This window comes from Microcebus murinus, chromosome 10 (genome assembly GCF_040939455.1).
Source record: "Microcebus murinus isolate Inina chromosome 10, M.murinus_Inina_mat1.0, whole genome shotgun sequence".
Lineage (NCBI taxonomy): Eukaryota > Metazoa > Chordata > Mammalia > Primates > Cheirogaleidae > Microcebus > Microcebus murinus.
In genome coordinates, this window is record NC_134113.1 from 54450508 (window position 1) to 54470184 (window position 19677).

At 54.1% G+C, this 19677-nt stretch overlaps 1 protein-coding gene across 5 annotated transcripts in view; it reads right to left on the minus strand.

Annotated features, from left to right (window-relative positions):
• Positions 1-228: 228 nt before the first annotated feature.
• Positions 229-19677, minus strand: part of FMNL3 (formin like 3) — a 51244-nt gene continuing 31795 nt past the window's right edge. The window contains exons 5-27 of one of the 5 annotated variants that reach the window (XM_012761510.2): positions 17104-17187; positions 14203-14355; positions 12840-12948; positions 12589-12665; positions 12157-12250; positions 10666-10740; positions 9479-9589; positions 9013-9159; positions 8466-8567; positions 7249-7528; positions 6323-6391; positions 6109-6233; positions 5620-5822; positions 4638-4872; positions 4433-4501; positions 4223-4303; positions 3996-4125; positions 3219-3379; positions 2810-2911; positions 2387-2479; positions 2016-2139; positions 1768-1884; positions 229-1123 (exon numbers count right to left, since the gene is read on the minus strand). In XM_012761510.2, the coding sequence (XP_012616964.1) occupies positions 1793-1884; positions 2016-2139; positions 2387-2479; positions 2810-2911; positions 3219-3379; positions 3996-4125; positions 4223-4303; positions 4433-4501; positions 4638-4872; positions 5620-5822; positions 6109-6233; positions 6323-6391; positions 7249-7528; positions 8466-8567; positions 9013-9159; positions 9479-9589; positions 10666-10740; positions 12157-12250; positions 12589-12665; positions 12840-12948; positions 14203-14355; positions 17104-17187 (2716 nt within the window). In that variant the 3' untranslated portion in view covers positions 229-1123; positions 1768-1792. Of the gene's footprint in view, positions 1124-1767; positions 1885-2015; positions 2140-2386; positions 2480-2809; positions 2912-3218; positions 3380-3995; positions 4126-4222; positions 4304-4432; positions 4502-4637; positions 4873-5619; positions 5823-6108; positions 6234-6322; positions 6392-7248; positions 7529-8465; positions 8568-9012; positions 9163-9478; positions 9590-10665; positions 10741-12156; positions 12251-12588; positions 12666-12839; positions 12949-14202; positions 14356-17103; positions 17188-19677 lie in introns of all 5 variants that reach the window. The other 4 variants (XM_012761492.2, XM_012761530.2, XM_012761520.2 and 1 more) reach the window with 4 other exon arrangements.

The window sequence follows — 19677 nt, forward strand, 5'->3', positions numbered from 1 at the left end:
ACTAGGACAGGCTGGGGACTGGACAGGCGTTCATGTCCAGCAGAGGGCACTAGTATCTCACGCAGACCTGCCTCCCTTTGTGTGGCTGGAGCCCACCCAGCCTGGTTCTCCCAGGCTTCTGAGCTCATCTCCCCTGAAACAGATATAGTTCCCCCCAGGTGTCCTAGCCCCATACTCAGACTGAATGGCCACCCTATCCCCCAAGCTCAGAAAGAGGAGACAGTCAGGCCTGGTGCTTTAAGCCTTTGTTGAGAGAGGGAAGGTCTGGGGTTTATGTACAAGAGAGAAGGAAGGTGATACATGTACAAAAGGAAGTGGGCCCCCACATTCCCTTCTAGGGGCTGAGAGGACACTGGCAGGAAACTGAGCAAATACCCAAGACCACTGTGCCCTCTGCAAAAAAAAAAACCTAGCTGAGGAAAGGTGAGGATGTTGGCATATCCATTCTCTAGCTGTCTGCAGAGAAAACCTCTGCTTTTCTGCCCACCTTGGCAAGGACAGTGTCAGCCTGGAATGAAATGGGCCAACAGCCATGGGGTAAGGGCAGCAAGCCTGGCATCTCTCCTCTACCCTTATCACTGGGCACAGCTGGGCAGGGCCTAGGCTTAGCAGGGCCTTGCTCCTAAGAGATGATCTCAGAATGGTGTGGTCCCAGGGTTCCCTTTAAGCCTGGATACTTCTAGACCAGAGCTGACCATGGGCCAGCAAAAAGGCAGGAAACAAAGGGATAGTCACTCTCTGCTCTCATCCCTCTAGTGGTGCCCCTGTATAGGCTAAAGCTGGAAATGGTTTTTCCCAGCCCCAGAGCTGACTCTTGGTAACCCTTCAGGAAATAAAGTTGAAGACCTTTGGGGCAAAGTGCAGTACTGGAAGCACCAAGGATGTTGCCAGGCCCCTACAGACCTAGTGCCCACAGTGGCATAGGTAAGATCCAGCCTGAAGAGCTGGGGTAAAAATGACTGACAGCAGCATCGCCCTCTGCTGGGCCCCTGGCTGATTCTGAGGCTCCAAGTCCACTGGTTGAAGTGAAGCGCGGCTCAGTGGGGCCCTGGAGCCCGAGGGGGGCTCTGAGGTGCAGCACTCCTGGCTTGGTGGCGAACGGCAATGGGCTGGCGGTGGAGGCCTGTGAACGGGAAGGGAGGCTGAGCCAGGACAGTGCCTTTGGGAGCAACCCCACAGGCAAGGCCCAGGAGGAGCCTGCTGGGAGGTAGATAAGCTTAGGGGGTAGTCTTAGTAGGGCAGGCTTGAGGGGTAGTTAAGGAGATTGCTGGGCTCTGCAGTTTCAGAGGATCACGGAGGGGTGACCAGAGGCCACAATAGACTCAGCAAGAGCCAGAAGCTGGGAAAAGACCCCAGGCTGCCTGGATGTCAGGAAACAGATCAAGGGCCATCTGCCTGCCCCTGGCAGAAGCTGCTGTCAGCTCTTGTGAGGAGGGAAGCCTAAGACAAAGGATCCTCTGGGCCCAGGAATTGAGCTTCAGCCTCAACGATCAGAACCGTAGGCTGGTCCTGCTCTGGCGTAGCTCTCAACCCTGGCCTGGCGACTCGTTACCCCTTGAGTCTTAGTAGAAGCCAGGACAGCGTTAGTGGGAGAGAGACCACTACATGCAGGGATAAGCCACTCTTCTCAGCATGGGGCATGCAAGGAGGAGAATGTGTCCCCATCACTGGGAGGCTGTAAGTCATGCAAAGGAGGAGGTGCCTGTGGGCTCCAGCAGGAGTCCTGGAGGGTGGCCATGCAGAGGGGGCAGCTGTGGTGCCCGGTACCTGTCAGGGGCCCCAGCCTTGGGGGTTAACAGTTTGACTCATCATGGTGGGCTGCATCACAGAAGAAGCGTGAGCCCCGCTTGGCAGTACGGGCCGTGAAAGGGACACTCTTCAACACTGTGGCCCAGGAGAGAGACACAGTGGTCAGGCCTCATGGAAGACGTGGAGGAAGAGGGCCCAAAGGGGTTGGGTTGAGCTTTGCAAGCTGGGTCCAATTGCCAGATCCCAGGGAGGGAAAAGGGGCTCACCTGTAATGATGTCCTCAATGGTACCATCCTTCCCCTCATAAACAGGCCGGTGCTCCTTGGCCTGGCGCCGCCTCAACTCTGCAATTAGCTCTTGCTGTTGCCACTTGTTCCGCTGGGATGGGGTCTAGGATTTGGAGAGGGAAGGAAGTCACTGATCTAACATGAGGCCGGTTCCTGCCACATGATGCTGTCCAAGGACACCCCTGGATGTGCACTGCTAGGAATCACCTTCCTAAAGCCCCTCTCCAGCCCGCTGGACCCTAGTCCTCAGGCCTTTGGGTGGTCTGTCTATTCCAGTTTCTCATCTCTAGCTCTGTTCCCCAATCCTTTGCCCTGTTTTCCTCCAGACATCAATTCTTGGCCCCACCCACCTTAGCATCCAGTTTCTTGGCTTCCTGAGCCAGCTGCTTCTCCCGCATTACCTCCTCCTGCTTCTTGCGGGCTTCATTCTCTTGTTCTGCTTCCTAAGAGCCATGGAAGGTGGGTGGGGGGTGAAGCTCACATAGGCTGTGAGGGGAGGGGCTAACTCTGAGGGTGGAGAGTGGGTGGCAGTAGGACCAGCAACCCCAGGTGTCCACCCTCTGGAGGGGTACTTCCTGCCCCAAACAATGACAGGAAGGGCCCAGGCCCCCACCCTACCCACTGGTTCACAGTTAAAAGGTCTGCCGCAGCTTCCACTGCTCCCTCCCCGTACTCAGAGGAATAGTCAGAAAAGGCCCAGACTTGAAGCCCAGGCTTCTCCCCCACAACCAGTTTTCTCCGAGCCAAACTTCTCTTTAAATGCTTCACCTTACCTTGTAAGAACGAATGAAGCGGACAAACACTGGGAAGAACACAGAAGGTGGCGTGGTCTTGGGACTCTCGCCAAAGTAGCGCACGACTGCATTGTAGGCTTCCTGGGGAAGGGGTGGGCAGAAGAGGTCACCTGGCAGGAAGAAGCCCAGCTCCTGGACCAGGGACAAGAGGCCTGCGGAAAGTAGAGCCCAGGGCCAGAGGAGGAAGAGCAAAATTACCCAAGCCCATGAGCTGGAGAGGACCTGGGGCCACTAACGTTTCCAGAGGCAGCTGCCTGTCACCCCCAAGCCCTCTCTCACCTCACAGCCAGCCCACCAGCTGCTTGATGATGAACCAGAACCAGGCCCACCTGCAGGGGCCTGGCACTTTGGCCCTGGTTGCTCCCACCCGCCTGCACCCCACGCTCACCTCAGCTGTCTTGGCGTCTCGCTGGAGCTTGTCCAGTTTGCCTTCGTTGGTGCTGAGGAAGTTCCGCAGGACACTGTTGTCGTGAATGCTGCACTCCCGCCGAATCAGCTCCATGCCCCGGCCCAGCTCCTTCACATCCAGCAACACATTCTCCAGGGACACTGTGGTCATGAGAGGCCTGGCTGATGTCCACCCAGGGCCTGTGATGCCCACCTTCCAGCCCAGGGCTCTAGGAAACTCTACCCTCCCCACCAGCATGGGCTCACTCAGGTTCTCACACCCATATGGACAGAGAAGTGCACACCAAGCCAGCTGCGCCCTTACAGGGGAAAGGAACAGCCTGTGAGCGCGTGACCCATGGAGGCTGCTGCTCTCTAAAATGGAGCTGCCTCCGGCCTGCTACAGTTTTTGTGGGTGGGGCAGAAATAACAGCTACCTTATGTCATGGAGACCTTTATGGTTTTTTGAAGCACTTCACATTATAGAGAAACAGTCTCCAGGGCCAGGTTGAGGGAGTTGGGAGTAAAGAGCCACTCCCCCGACTCCCCTTCCTGTTCCTGCTCCCATTGCACCTCACTGGGAAGGGCTGGGCTGGGCCTGGAGGAAGGCTCCCTCTGAGCAGCCCCTGCTCATGGCTCCAGCGGAAAGCTTTGAAGTACTCAGAAGATAACAAAAGGCAGAAACAAATGGACCCAAGCGTTCCCTCTCCTCACAGCTTCCTGGGGTTGTCCTGGGCTAGATGTGAAAGGCAGACCCACTCGGGCAGGCTCCCCTCACCTGCCGCAGCCTTCTCCACAAAGTGCAGCTCGTGCCAAAAGTTAGCCAGGTCTGGGTATTTCTCCTTCACCGTCAAGGCGATAAAGTGCAGCAGCGTCATCTTCCGGTCAGTGGACTTGGTATCCAACAGCTGGGAAAGGAGTGAGGACAGAGCGGGAGGACTAAGCACTCTGGCTCTGCCACTGCTGCCCCCAGGCTGCCTGCCTGTGCTGCCCCCACCGTCTCACCAGATCCAGGCTCTGGAGCTTGAAGCCATACACAGCTCCCCGCTTACTGCTGTTCATGTAATTCCCCAGCGCAAGGATGATCTGTCCAAGAGATGCATGGGAGCAGGTCAGGCCCAAGCCCCAAGAGCTCCTCCTTCCTCTCCATATAGCCCCAGGCCCCCACCTAGGACCTGGGAACCATTAGCACCCCCGTTTACAATGTCTCCCCACCTCCAACATCTGCTTCAGCTTCTGTGAGGACTTGACGGAGGCGGAGGCTGCAATGATGGCATTGAGTTGCTGGAAGGTGAGATAAACACTTGAGTAACCCCAGGCTGGGTGAAGTCAGAGAGGGGTGGGAAAGACTGGCTGGGCAGGGGAATGGCTAGCGGGTGGAAGGTGGAGGGGTAGCACCATGAGTTGGGCTGAGCTGTACCGGAGTGAGCATCTGCAGGTTGTCCTGGAAGTTGCCCAGGAAGGCCATGCCAGCCATTCGCTGGGTCAGCCGCTCCACCTTGCTGAAAAGCAGCATGAAGCGGTCCTCGGCTGCCAGCTCCTCCAGGGGCTGCCGCTCCCGCTCATACTGCCGCAGCAGTTTCACCTCCGCCTCTGTGGGCAGGAAGCGCATCAGGCACTCCACGAAGTCCACAGGCAATGTCTGCAGGTCAAACCTGTGCAAGAGGAAGGGACTGCCTCAGGTCTCCCTCCTATCCACATGTTCCCTCATCCCTTTTATTGAACACCTCCTGGAAGGATCAGGGCAGGGGTCTCAGCACAGAACACAGCCAGTGGTAGAAGACCTATTGCCTCATTTGTCACAGTACCAGCAATGACAACACTTGGAGGACATTCCATGCTCCTGTTTAAAACCCTTAACGCCTTCCCTCTGCACCTAGGTGACATCCAAACACCTGTGCATGGCGGCATAGGAGGCCCAGCCTGCCAGACTTCTGTCCAACTGTCTTCCTTCTCCCCTACTCTCTTCCCTACACTAAAGCTAGATTCCATTTTCAGTGCCCAAGGCACCAGGCTTCTCCCTTCAGGCCCTGAACTGGGTTAACTCGTATACTTCCCTCAGGTCCCAAGTGAGACATCACCTCTTCTGGGAGGCCTTCCCTAGTCTCCCAAAGCTGCCTGTGCCACTGCCATCTTGGTGGTATCTCTCCTGTCCGTGTTACTGCACTGCTCCCACTAGACTAGGTACTCCTTGGGTGAAAGTCTGGGCTGAATTCCCACACCTCACACAGTGCCTGGTGACAGCATGGATGCAGTAAGTTCCGGGCACACCAGTGGACGACTGAGGGGTGTGAGGGAGTTCTGTCAGAAGCCCTGAAATCTAGGGGAAGCCAGGCTCCTGGGTAGAGAGAACTGCGTTGCCAACTGGCTGTGGACCAGGGCCAGGTCAATGGGAACCTCACGTGTGAATGGCCCTGCAGATCTCCTCGGCTGAGCGGCCAGCCTTGCGTAGGGTGATAGCCAGGTTCTTGGCACGATTGGCTTCCAATAGGGTCACCTTGCTGGCAGCCTTTTGTGCTGTCTTGTTCTTAGAGCAGATGAGGTCAAGGGCAGGTCCCTGGGCTTTTGTCTTGAATAATTCTTCAAACTTATCCAGGTCAAGGTCCTGGCAGGATAGATGAGCAGGAAAATGCTGTGGCCTCCTGCTACTGGAAGACCCCCTGGCAGCCTGCCCCACATTGGCCCAGAGCTCTGTTACTCTGGCGTGTTTCATACATACAGACACAAGTAAAGACATAACTAGAAATGCATGTTACATATGTGGATAAGGCGCTTATAGAGCTGACCCTAGTCCCAGCCCGTCTGAGGGCTTTATCAAGGCTGGATGTGCTCAAAGGACAACCTGGTCTCCAGCCCGCAACTCTACCCCTCTGGGCCCCAGACCCTGTCACCTCCAAGATCTTCTCATCATCAAGTTCGCTGAAGACAGTACCACTGATCTGGTTGGGTTTCAGCGCTGTCCAGTTGAAGACAGGCAGCCGGAACTTGGTCTTGATAGGTTTCTTAATTCGAATGGCTAGTTTGGGAGGAGGATCAGTGAGGTAGGGGGCCAATGACATACTCCCCTGGTCCCACCAGCCCTGGCCAGAGCCAGCGGACACTCACCTGACAGGCCCACCGTCAATACTACAGAGGGAGCAGCACCAGGGAGAGGCGGGGCTGGGGGACACTTGTCTGGGGGAAGAAATGGCACAGTGACCAAGGGGGTCAAGAGACTTCACGGGCTGCCCTCCTCTCTGCACCTGCCTCCCAGCCCCCTAATCTTGTCCCTTTTTTTTTTTTGAGACAGTCTCACTTTGTTGCCCAGGCTAGAGTGAATGCCATGGCATCAGCCTAGCTCACAGCAACCTCAATCTCCTGGGCTCAAGCAATCCTCCTGCCTCAGCCTCCCAAGTAGCTGGGACTACAGGCATGCGCCACCATGCCTGGTTAATTTTTTTTTTGTATATATATATATATATATACACACACACACATATACTTTTTAGTTGGTCGATTAATTTCTTTCTATTTTTGGTAGAGATGGGGGTCTGGCTCAGACTGGTTTTTGAACTCCTGATCTCGGGCGATCCACCCACCTCAGCCTCCCAGAGCGCTAGGATTACAGGCGTGAGCCACCGCGCCCAGCCCCCTAATCTAGTCCTTAAAGACTCTCAGAGAAGGAGGCTACAAGAATTCTGCTCAAGCTGCTCCCAGGAAGCCTAACTTTGACAGGGCAGTTCTTGCTAATCTCTGACCCAGTTTTCTCTTGTGATAGTCTAAGCCTTCTCCTCAGCTGTCTTCAAAGAAAACTTTATGATCCTAAAACAGGTCCACATCTGCCCTTGGGTACCCCTTTGCTAGTAACTTTTGCCTCCCTCAGATTCTAGCTCTCCCTCAGCCCTCTCTGACCCTGATTTTATATCCTTCCAGCCCTCAAATGATGCCATAGTTCCACCTTCTCTCTAAGGAAGACAATGCTGACTAGGGTTTTAGTCCCCACAGGGAGACCGCCCCTGCCAGCCCCAAGGGGCCATAGGAGTTGTGGTTACCTGGTAATGGGGGAGGTGGAGGGGGCAAGGGAGGAGCCGGTGGTGGAGGCAGAGGCAGGACCTCCTCGGGGGTTGGGTCTGGAGCCAGGATGTCCAGGTCGGAGGGTGGCATGCCCTCACTCAGCTCTGTGGGGCCTACTCTGGCCAGGGCCTCACTGCCCATGGACTCCAGGCCCCGGGCACTTGGCTCTAAGCGGCATCGGCGCTGGAAAGCCTCCTCCTTCTCTTTAATAAGCCTCCTCAGGGTGTGCACCTGGTGGTTTGTGTTCTCATACGTCTCCTATCGGCAAACAACACCATTAAGGGGAGAGTGGGCTAAAGGCACAGTTGTCATTGCCCCCAGGACTGAGAATGCCTACCCAAGGATCTCTCAACTGGGGTGCTCAGAGTGGTAGAAATCCACATGGGGGGATAGGGAACCAGAGGCAAACAGAAGAACCGGCCTGCTTCCCTGGTACCCTGGAGTGTCTTCCTCTCTGCTTCAGCCTATTCCCACTGCACAGGCCCCTCAAGGCCAGAGAAAAGGTTGCCCTTGTGAAACGCCTTGACCCGCTGTCAGTCTGACACAGCTGCACTCTCCACAGCCCTTTGGGCTTCATTCTGCTTTTTTGTTTGGCCTTGTATGGTTGCTCAATTGGAAGCCCCTATGGACAAGACCCTGTCTCACCCATCTGTTATCCTCCACAGCTCCCCATACAGTGGTTAGCAGGGGCTGGGCAGATAGATAGTGAGCTCAACAGAGCTAGCATGCATTATAAAAGGTAGGGTGGAGGCACGACTTTATCACTAACAAAAAGCTAGATTAGAAGGCAGAGAAGAGACTGAACTACAAGGAGCCCTTGCTGCTTAGGAAACCTGGGGGACATCCTGATCAGCAGTGTGCCTGTGTCACTCTGACCCTGCTTGGGAGGTACGGTTGGGGGAAGCACTCGGAGGTACAAGGGCACAAAACCGACGGCGTGGGCTGCGGGAGGAGCCTGGACTGGGACTCCAGAGGGACCAGTGAGGGCCCCATCTGCTCCCACCCTTTTCTATGTCTGGCTCACTCTGGCTTCAGCTTCCTTCTCCAGCTAAAAAATGGGGTAAAGTCATCATCATCTGAAAGCCTAAAGGGTGAATTGCAATCTGAATCCTAGAGGACTTGACATGACTAGGAAAATAAAAGCAAGACCCCAAGCCCTGGCGCCCAGGGACTACTTTCCCCAGAGCACACACACCTTGATGCTCTCCAGTTCCTTCTCCCGCTGCAGGAGCTGCTTCTCTAGCTCTGCCACCCGCATCATGTTCTCATTCTCTAGGTCCAGAAGCTTCTCCGTGAGCTGCAGGACAGGAAGGACAGGCTTGGGGCTGGCCTAAGGCCTGGGCACCTGGCATAGCCTAAAGCCCAGACAGGACTTGGGCCCAACATCCCCATGCAGGTCCCCCAAAGCAGCACGATCAGTTCAGGCTCCCTTACAACCTGCTCACAGGCCCAGGCTCTAATACCACGTGAAACAGCAACAGATACAAGGCAAATGGCCACATTCTGACTTTCTCAAGCCCAAGGCCACGCCATGCCAGCCCTGGAGGTCAGTGTATGTTCTAACTGGGGGATGATTCAGTAGCTCCAGCCAGAGTATGCTCTAGAGAGCCCCGGTGGGTGCTAACGCCTCCCCAGGGCTCAATATGGAGCTAAGTGGGTCAGCCTAGGATTCCTGGAATTCAGACGTCCCCACCCTCCCCTACCCACAGCAGGGGCTCTGGCAGGCAAAGAGAACCACCTACATGGGACACATGCTCCTCCAGTTCCTCCACCTTCTCCAGGGCTACATTCTTGGTCTCAGCATCCTCCAACAAACCCCCCACGTCAAACACGTTGTCCAGGTACGCCTGAATCTGCACCTGCAGCTTCTCGCTCTCTGTGTGCCTTGACTTCTGGGAGAAAAGCAGAGAGAGTGGTAACTGGGGAAGCAGCATAGGATCAGGGGAGCCTCCTGAGAAAAATTTAGTCCTCTTCACCCTTCACTATCACTTTCTAGAGTGTTAAACCCAAGGACTTCCTGCTCCTGGAGCTGCTTGACTGGGGGGGGGGGAGGGGAGTCATCTGCAAGGGGTCCTGAGAATCAAGCCACAGAAGATGAGCAGGGTTCCAGGAGCATCGAGGACTAGGCACTTGTGAAAGAAAAACCCTTTGTGATATGGCTAAGCTGGTTCTCTACCCCACAGCGCCTCACCCACCCAAACAGCTCACCTGAAGGAACTCCTCCAAACCCAGCTTGGTAAACTCATACTGCAGGTGGACTCGGAAGTTCATGTCCTCCACAGAGTGCACCACAATGTTGATGAACTGCATGCAGGCCACCTGGGGGAGAAGCAGCCCAGTGAGGCAGAGACAGACAGCAGAGCAAGACACAGGGAGGATAGGCAGCTGTTAGAACATCATCATTAGCTGGATAATCCAAAGGAGTGAATAAAAAAGTTAAGTTTAAGGCCAAGTGTGGTGGCTCACACCTGTAATCCCTAGCACCTTGGGAGGCCAAGGTGGGAGGATCACTTGAGCTCAGAAGTTTGAGGTTGCAGCGAGCTATGATGATTCCACTGCACTCTAGCCTAGGCGACAGAGCAAGACCCTATCTCAAAAAAAAAAAAAAAGTCTTTATGGGGGCAGTAAGAGTGTTTTAACTTCAAAAATGGTCAAATTTCATATTCAGTGTATAAAGACAAGTAAATTGCATGAAAAACAGATGTAAATGAGACACAGCTATCTGATTTCCTTTATACATCGGCAGGTATTTCTTGAGACAACCTGACCTAGCCGCAGACCCTGGACTGAGGGGAAGTTAGAGAAAGAGCTTAGGAAAAGAGAAGGCAGCTCCAATAGGATTCAAATAAAGGACAAAAGGTGCTCAGAAAAGAGGAAGTTAGATCTGAGATACAGAAATGACATTGTCCTGAAGTTTCTAAGAGCTCTCTGGGGCATGTGGATGGACAAGAAGCATTTACTGAGTAGAGAGAATCATTCTGGATTCCACATGGAACATCAAGATGGGCTGTTGGGGCAAGTATGGCAGCTCACTCCTATAATCCTAGCACTCTGGGAGGCCAAGGCAGGAGGATGGCTTGAGGCCAGGAGTTCAAGACCAGCCTGAGCAAGAGCGAGACGCCATCTCTACTAAAAATAGGAAAATTAGCCTGGCATTGTTACATGTGCCTATAGTCCCAGCAACTCAGGAGGCTGAGGCAGGAGGATTGCTTGAGCCCAGGAGTTTGAGGTTGCTGTGAGCTAGGCTGATGGTATGGCACTCTAGCCTGAGCAAGAGAGAGAGACTGTCTCAAAAGAATAAGAACAACAAAAAGATATGCTGTAGGCCTGGCCCCTGTTCTTAAGAAGTGCACAACACTGCTGGGTGTGTGCCTGACCCAGGCCCAGTTCCTCACCATAAAGTCGATGTTGCTGTCCTCATTCCGGAAATACTCCATCAGCTTCTCAAAGCGGTGTAGCTCCTTGCATACCTGTATGAGCAAACTTTCTCAGTGAAAAGATCTGTCCCATGTAGAACTCAAGCCCCTGAATCTTGGCTCCCAGGAATGTCACAGCAAAGGACTAGTTCAGACCAAGTTTAATCACAATTCTATCTATAAAATGGGCCATTCTGGACACTATAAAATAAAACCTGGGACCTGGAATCTGGCTCTGGGTCTCTGGCTCCCATCACTGGCTGAGGGAACTCCATAAAGCCTGTGCCCTTAGGCTGGCCTGTAGGTACTTCTGGGCATAGGCCAAGAAACGCAGGGATCTGATGCTTCCAAGTTACTGAAGTAAGGAGGGAAGGAAGGAAGAAGGGAGGCAGGTCACAGCTGAGGCAGGAGGCTGAGGTTCTAGTGGGGACGTAGGGGAAGAGCCAGTGTGCAGGAAAGCCCTCTCTGAGAGGGGTCCAGAGGCTCCTGTGAGCCTCTGGGCTTCATGGAGGAAGCACCATTTCCTGGCTTGAACAATGGATGCTAGGGAAGAGGTCCAAAGAAGAGGAAGGGGTGGGACCAGCAGCTGTGGCTGGATGTCTAGGAATCCTATTCAAGCAGATTAGAGGTTCCAGAGCCAGGCCCAGAGGCTGGGGAAATTCCACATAGGAGCTACCTCTCCCCTTACCAATAACAGCCAACAACCCAGGAAACATCCTTGCACACCTTCTCCCACTGCAAACACATTAGCTTTGGGTTCTACCAGTGGGTTCATCGCATCCGACTCCCACCTAGGGAGTCTCTTCAAGTACAGGCACCCAAGCCTACAGTGGGTCCAGAGTGGGACACAGGGATCTGCACTTGGCAACATGCTCCTTAGGCAGATGATTCTGATGCATGGCCAGATTAGGACCACTGGACTATAGCCCTCAGCTATCTCAGACTATAGCTGGCCAGTGGGAGGTTTCCCAGCACAAGATCACAAGACCTAGTAAGACTGAATTTCTGGTTTTGCTTTTAAAAACAGTGGCAGTTGGGTGGAGGAGGTGCATAGTGGGTCACACCTGTAATCCCAGAAATTTGGGGGGCTGAGGCAGGAGAATTGCTGGAGGTCAGTTTGAGACCAGCCTGGGAAACACAGCAAGACCCGTCTATACAAAGAATAAAATACCATCCAGCTGTGGTAGCATGCCTATAGTCCTAGTTACTCAGGCTAAGGAGGGAGAATTGCTTAACCCAGGATTTTGAGGTTATAGTGAGCTATGATTACACCACTGCACTCTAGCCTGGGTGACAGAGCAAGACTCTATCTCTTAAAAAAAAAAAAAAAAAAAGGACTGGGGGGTGCTGCTTAGCCAAGCACTGGGATGTTAAACATCACTGGAGACCATGGGATACGGTGCTTACCTACCTGGCTCCCCAGTCTCTACCCCACACATACATACACACATGTGAGGATAGCAGACTGACCTCTTTGAAATTGTCAAAGGCAGCAAGGATTATTTCGTGACCTCCCCGCACCAAACACACAGCTGCCAGGAGCTCCAAGACAAGGGCTTTGGTCCTAAAGGGTGAAGAAAGAAGATAACACCCTGCCTCCCCATGCTGACAGCCACATGGCTCACTCCCACGATGGGGAAGTACCTTTGAAGAGTGGAGATGGCCCCAGTGGCAGGGGAGGGTGGGTTGGGGGAAGAAGGCAGGAGAAGGCAGGCTTGCTCCCCCGCTGAGCTGTGCAGACAAGGGAAGCCAGGAGCATTTCTCCTCCAGCAGAGGTGAGGGGGCCAAACCAAGGCTCTGACAGGACCAAAGTCCAGGCAGGACTTCTTGTCAGGGACACGTGAAGCCCTTATCTCCAGAGCCCTAAGCAGAGTCGGGAGGAAAGGGAAGGAAGGAACGCACCTTGGATTCTTGTTGTTGAGGCTGAGTGCAATCTCATTGACAGCATGGGGGTGGGACATGACCAGGTTGAATCCGTACTACAAGGGAAAGACAGAAGGAGGGGACCTTGATGGTGGAGAAGGGAGCGCCCAGCCAACCTGACTGCAGGCCCCCAGTAAACCTGTCTCTGACAAGCTGCTGCCCTCCTAGCTCTGCTCTTCGGCAGATGTGGCAGAAGAGGTAGAATACCCGTGGCTAGTGCCGCCCCTTACCTGATAGTTCATGATGGCTCTGAGACAAAGGATACAGACGTGGACGTCATCCTTCTGGCTCACCAGGCGAGAGTTCTTCAGGGCCCTGCGCCCAGGGAGAGTGCTATACCTAGGGGAGACCGGCCAGGCAGTCAGGTGGGAGCTGGGGCTGCTGGTGCAGTGTCTAGGAGTGCTCACCATCACTCAGACAGCAAGCTGCCCCGCAGCAGCAGCAAAAAAGGAGGAAAGAGAACCTTGTACCAACAGCCAAGAGAGACAGGGTATAGGAGGCAGGGTGGTCAGCCTGTTTTCACCTCCCTAGAACAGGCCTTTGTCAGCAACTACCCAGGATCCCAGCTTTATACCCAGTGCCCAAACCGTGCTAACCCTAGAGAGCCTTCAAATGCAACAGTAGTTGTGTAGGCCTCCCCGGTTCTCCAGATAGGACCAGAAAGGCATTCATCTCAGCCTTCCCTCTTTCCACTTCCAGCTGCTGCACCTTTTGCACAGTCTGTGGGGCAGAAGCATCTTGGCTCTCATCCCTTTTCTGTCCCCAAAAAGGCAGAGCACATCCCCACAGGCTCTAAGAAGGCCAGGGGGCTACATCTGGCTTTGCACTACCCCCCACCCTCTCAATGATGTTTCATGAAAAGAGGAAGAAGTGCATATGGCATCTGCCCATGCATGACTAGAATGATGAACAATGTCCAAGGGACAGAACCCAAAGGAGACTGAGTGAAAAGCAGGGCCATGAGAGACAGAGATCGAGGAAAGGGCCACATGACCTAAAAGAAAGCCTCGCAGAGGAGGAAGGGGCTCTGAGAAGTCATCTGGTCCATCCGCCTACCTCTAGGTAGGATGGCTCTTAAGACAGTGCAGATGAATGAACATGCTGCAGTCTAGGACAGAAAAGGTCGAGAGAAGAAGCGAGGGGAGGGGGAGGGGCACACAGGCTGGGGGAGCTGGGCTCCGAGCAGCTGGCGGGACAGAGTGAAGAGCCAGAGGGAGAGAGAACAGGGGCAGGAGCTGGACCACCCGGTGAAGGTCAAAGGCCAAGGACCTGTATGAGACATGCCCTGCTCGAGAGGCCTGGGAGGAATGGCAGAGCGAGAGTGAGGAGTGGAGGGGCCCCAGAGAGGGGTGAGGAGCGGGGACACCCAGAACCCCAGGTGGGGTGGGCACAGCTGAAGACCATGTACTTACCCAGGACAGACCGCTGGGCAGAGTCAAGGAGACAGAGAGGACAGACCAGAGACAGACTGGCAGGCAGAGGGCAAGAGAGCTGAGCCTGGAAGCGAGAGTGGAGGGAGGAGCGTGAGCACTCACCGCTGTACCGGGGTGGGGCGGGGGCTGGGGGCAGGCGGGCGAGCGAGAGCACACATACCGGAGCACAGACTGGCGCGCAGAGCGAGCGAGGCTGTTGGTGAAGGGGGCCGACAGGGCACTGGGCGGCTGCAGGTCCTCGATTGACCTGCTCCAGGACCGGAGCTTGTCAAATGCACCATCGTCACCACTCTCCAGACCCTCAAAGTCAAACCTGGAGCATGAAAGGACACGCGTGCACACACAGAGGCACATACATAGGAGAAACTCAGTGGCAAGCCCCCACCAGGTGAGCCTGCCCCCACCCATCAGGCCTCTAGGGCAACAAAAAGCAAGGGCGGCAAGGCCAGAAAGCAGAGCTGGGCAGCAGAGACCCGATCCTGGTTGGAGAGCTGCCGACACAGGACAGGGGCAGAGTAGGCACAGGCAGCAACCAGGAGGCGGATCTGAGGAATTGGGATGCTGACGGACCGCTCCCCACTGGCCAGGCAACTCCAGGAGGAATGGCCACCCCCAGACAGCTGGGGAATGGCAGTCTTTGTGTACTCCAAGCCTTAGATGGGACACCTCCAAGAAGCTGTGGCTCCCTACAAAGACTGGCCCACGGAGGGAGTGGTGGGGAACAGGCCAACTGCAGGTCTAGCTAGTTGGCAAACAGCAGCGCCCAAATGGCCTCTCAGTGCCCTGAGGGAGCACAGTAGGCGCTGAGTTGGGCAGGACTGAACAGAAGGGAGAAGGGGTCCCGGCAAACCCAGCATAGGATGGTCCTTGATGTTTAGAAGGAGCACCACACTGCCCCGTCCTCGCACTGGGTTTTAATGACCAGGTTCTCATGGTTCTGGCTATTTGAGCTTTCTAGATTTTTTAGGTCTGATGCTCCTTGGGCTTCAGCTTCCCTGGGGGAAGACATCACAGGTTGAGGTTGTGGACTGGGGTCCTGCAGTCTAGCCCCTGTAGGAGTTGGGATGGTTTCTCTGTTTCTCACTTCCTGCTTCTGGAACCAGTTGTCTCCCACCATCAGCAGTTTGTGATCGCGGCCAGGGCAAGGAGCACAGCTGGGATCACAAACCCACGAGACTTCTCTTACACATCCCCACTTTGGGATACACCCCTCTGAGAAATAGTCCCACTCTCCTGTCCTGTCTTCTTCCCCTGTGCAGGTCACTAAGGACTAAGGGAGCATCTCCCACGGGCTCTTCTCCCCAGCGAGCTCAGACCTGCACAGCCCCAGGGTCAAAGGCACAGAGCCTGAGGCTTTCTGGAATAGGAAGGGATATCCTTAGATGCCAGCATGTTCCAAAGGAAGTGGGAGCACGTTGTGCAGTGCTGACGATCGGGGGAGGGGGGGTGTTAATGGGCTCTCCTGTAGATCTCAGAGTGGTCTCCCTCATAGGGAAACAGCTTGCTGGTGGCTTCCCTCCATCAGTAATAGAACTGTATTACCTAGCGCTGGTGCACACAGTTTACAAATGCCTTTGCTCAAACTGTTTGGCCTCACCCTCTTCTCAACCCTTCCCAAACACACTCTCTCTCTTCCACCCTCCTCCCCGAGTCTTTCTTTTTAAAACAGTCAAAGGTGCTACCATGGACACTACAATACTGAGATTCCAGTGTATTCTTGGTTTAGAGCAGCTGGGATTTGTTTGCTTTTCAAATAAGAGAGATAGGCTTATTTGGAAAAAATGATCTCCATCTTTTTACTATAAAAGTTCTGAATTTTAAAAAAAACTACTTCAGCAAATGTTTTTCATTTCTTTCTATAAAAAGAGTGGTTTTTTTTTTTTAGGGGATAGGAGGATCGTCGGGTATGATTTCTGCAGGGCAAGAATGGGGAGTGGGCCACTCTCAGCTTTAAAAGAAGATGGCCTGGCAAAGGTGACAGAGAGGCCAAACACAGGAAAGGCATTAGTTCAAACTCCTGAGGAGATGAGACTCAAGACCTGCTGGACAGAGCAGAATGGCCAAGGGGGCAAGACAGTAATAGGAACAGTGGAATCTAGGCTAGGGCCAAGCCTCAGGACTGAGGGGCTTTCAAGGATGCTGGGGAAACTAGGAAAATCACAGGCACACCAGGAAAACTGGCCTTCCTAGGGCATCAGTCTGAATGTCTTGGTCACCATGTTCATTATCATTATAATTCCTCTTTCCATGTATTAAGGTAATTATGGCAGGGTAAACCACCTTGAACAATAATAAAATTAACCATAAAGCTGATACCACAGTATAGACCTAGATAGAATGTTCAAAACATATGAGGGTGCTTTAACACATATCATCATCTAATCCTTACAACAACCCTAGAATGTGGATCATCCTTCATAGAAGAGGACATAAACTTGCTTGAGGTCACACAGACAGCAAATGACAGAACTGAGACCCTAACCCAGCTCTCTATAACTCAAAAGCCCTCATTCCTTCCACGACACCATGCTGTTTTCCCTGTGCTAACCCATTTCTGGATGCCTCCAAGCCCCCAGACTGCTTGAAAAAGTCTCCTCCATGCTTCATTTTTCTGTTCAGGTCAAAAGGTCATGTTCACTTCTCCTGGGTTCCTCAAGAATGACCAGGGATAAGCCTCTCACATCTGGACACCCAAAGCTGCTTCTTGAAGACTCAGTTTTGCAAAGATGAATGAATCCAACCAGGGCATCTCTCCCAGAAGTCAGGCCATTCCTTGGATTGCTTGCAGCCTGGCATTTGGATCCTTTGGGTTCTAATTCCCAGCTCCTTTTCCAAAGCTCTCTCTTCCTGATAAACGCATCTTCTATTCCAGCCCACAGGTACTTTTCACTGGTCCCTGGACACTCACATGGCTGCCTGTCCTCTTCCACACTGTTGCCTGGCTCTTCCCTCCTGTCCCGCAATTCCCATTACCATCTTCACTGTTGAACTCTCCCATCTCATTAAAACAGAGTGGAACTCACCAATTGGCCGCCGGCCTTAGCCCCGGGGTGATACTCACATGACAGAACACTGGGCAAAGGATAGGTAATCCACCAGCACATCCAGGCCTTTGTTTTCATCATTCAGAAACTCCCGCACCCACCTGCAGATAAAGGAAAGTCAGTGATGGGGGTCTGCTAGAGTGGGTCAAGGGTGAGGAGGGTAATGGGTCTCTGACCCAACACCATCTTCTCCTGGATCCTTCTGGAACCTAGCACCAGGCTAGGAAAATTCAAAACCCATGAGAGATGCATTTATGGTCATATCACCAGCCTAGATGTCCCCTAGGCAGGGGAGCCAGGGATGGAGAAAGTTCAGGGCCTTCCAAAATCCCTCACTTTATTGTGAAAGTGCTCCAGCCAAACAAGCTTTCAGGCACTCCCGCCTTAAGGGCCAGGGCCCTGGCTCAGTCATCTTCTGTACCCAGCACTGCCCGTGCTCAGTGTTTGCTGGAAGAACTGGGGAGGTGTTAAGAACATTCACCACAGGCCCACGTGTAGAGCCGTGCTTGACTGAAGTCTCAGCCTAGATACAGGCAGGAAGGATCAAAGGCAGCTCTGGGATAGAGGCACACTGGGCCAAAGGGCTCTCCACCAAGCCCAGGGAAGGAGTTTGGGGAAACAATGAGCAAACAGGGATGTATAGGAGCCCTGTGTTTAGTCAGAGTGAGTTTAGTAGAACTGGAACAGGCTAAGGGAACAATCAGGAACTCAAGGAACTCCAGAATGGCTTTGACCACTTGGAGCCAGACTGAGGACTTGGGTTCCTCAGTCAGGAAGGCAGGAAGGCATACGAGAAGGCCCTCAAGGACAAGGCCAGGGCATTTTTGCCCTTCTGCCTTCAATTCTTTGGGGCTGACATATCCCTGGAATGAAAGGCAAATCTAGGGGACTAGGTTATGTGACAGGCTCATTCAACAGACAGAGAAAAGAAAACCCTTAGGATGAAACCCTTACTCTCCAGAATGCTCTACTCCCTCTGAATGTCTGGGGGTCTTTCCAGGCTAGCTGTGCCCAAACTGCCCTGCGGGGCGGCTGCTCGCACAGCTAGAAAACCAGCACCAGTCGGCCAGCCACACCCCGAGCTATGGAGGGACGCGGGGGCCAGAGCACTGGCCCGGCTGAGATTTGGCAGCAGGCTTTGGCTGAAGCTTACTGACACCGGAGCTGCCTGAAGTTAGCTTCCTCTCTGGGGGCCGACAGGCCTCCTGTTTCCTGTCTGTCTACTCTCCAGCTCCCCACCCCCTTCTCATTTCCTGTCTGAGTCTGTACTGCTATTTCAGGATCTTGACACTTTGAGGAGAGGTTAAAGGGCACTTAGGCAAGGCGGAGAAGCCAATACAAATCAGGGAGCAAGGAGGAGCTGGAAAGGCTGTGGAATCCCACTTCCCAGCCTGCCCCACTCCAGAGCCTGAGCTCCCATCTGCTGCCCCTGCACACCCAGCTTCTGTGGGCCCTGGCTGTGGCAAACGCAGGACACTCCACTCCCCATCTTGCCCTGGTTCCTGTTGCCCTGAAGCACCACACGCCAGCCTGACAGTCTGACAGACTCTTCCTGCCTGGAGACCCAGGAAGGATGCTGGCCCCTGCACATAACTCTACCTAGAGAAGCCTCAGTTCAGATGGCAGCGCCTCCTAAAATGCCAGGCACTAAGCTATCCCCTGGGAACCAAGGACCAGGTCAGACCTCTAACTTGTGTGCTAGCTGCCAAGAGGCCCTGGGCCTGGGAACCACGCTGCTCTGGCCCTAGCTCCTGGCTAGCAGCCAGAAGGGCAGGCAGCAGGTAGAGGGGGCGGGCAAAAGGGACAGTCACACACTGCTCTGTGGCTGTCTCCCAAGAAGAGCAGACCTTATCCTCACCCCAACTACAGCAGGACTTAAGGCAGAAGACAGAAGGGCCGAGAGGAAAGGAAAGACTCTGTGGAGGAACATGGAGTGGCAGGTGGTGCTTGGGGCTGCCATCGGTGTCGCTCTTGCCCTCACACGCAGGGCAACTGAGAAGCCTCTGCCAGTTTGTCCTTCTGTGAAGGATTTACCAAACAAAGGTAGAGGCTTGGCCACACCTTTCCCAGGGACTTGGCTTGCAATGTCTGGTTCACACATGAGATATGGAAGCCGTGCTCTGGCCACCAGAGCACAGCTCCCAAGGCCAGGAACCATCCCTTTCCTGTCCTCTCCTGTGCCGTTTCCCTTATGACTGCTGCCGCAGCTGGCTACATGCCGGTGTCCCCTCCCTCTTCTAAAGAGCTCCAGGCAGGCTCAGCCTGTGAGTGGACAAGTAGGCGGCTGCTGTGACAGGAGGGGAAAGGCTGATATGTCATTTGGCTCTTTCTATCCCACTCTCAGGAAGATCAGGAACGCCCCCAGCCCCAGCCGGGGCTCCACTCCTCACCCACGTAAGCTCAACATGCACACCAGCCCCCGGCCAGGTCCACGATCCTGTCTGCGGTTGGACGTCAGGTGTCCCTCACTGTCCTCTCTGCACGCGTACACGCACACGCACTCACACACACGCTCTCTCTCTCACTTTCACTACACGTACCCTTGCTGTTTATGGTTTCATAAAATTAAGGCCACTGCCCTCTTTCGCTGT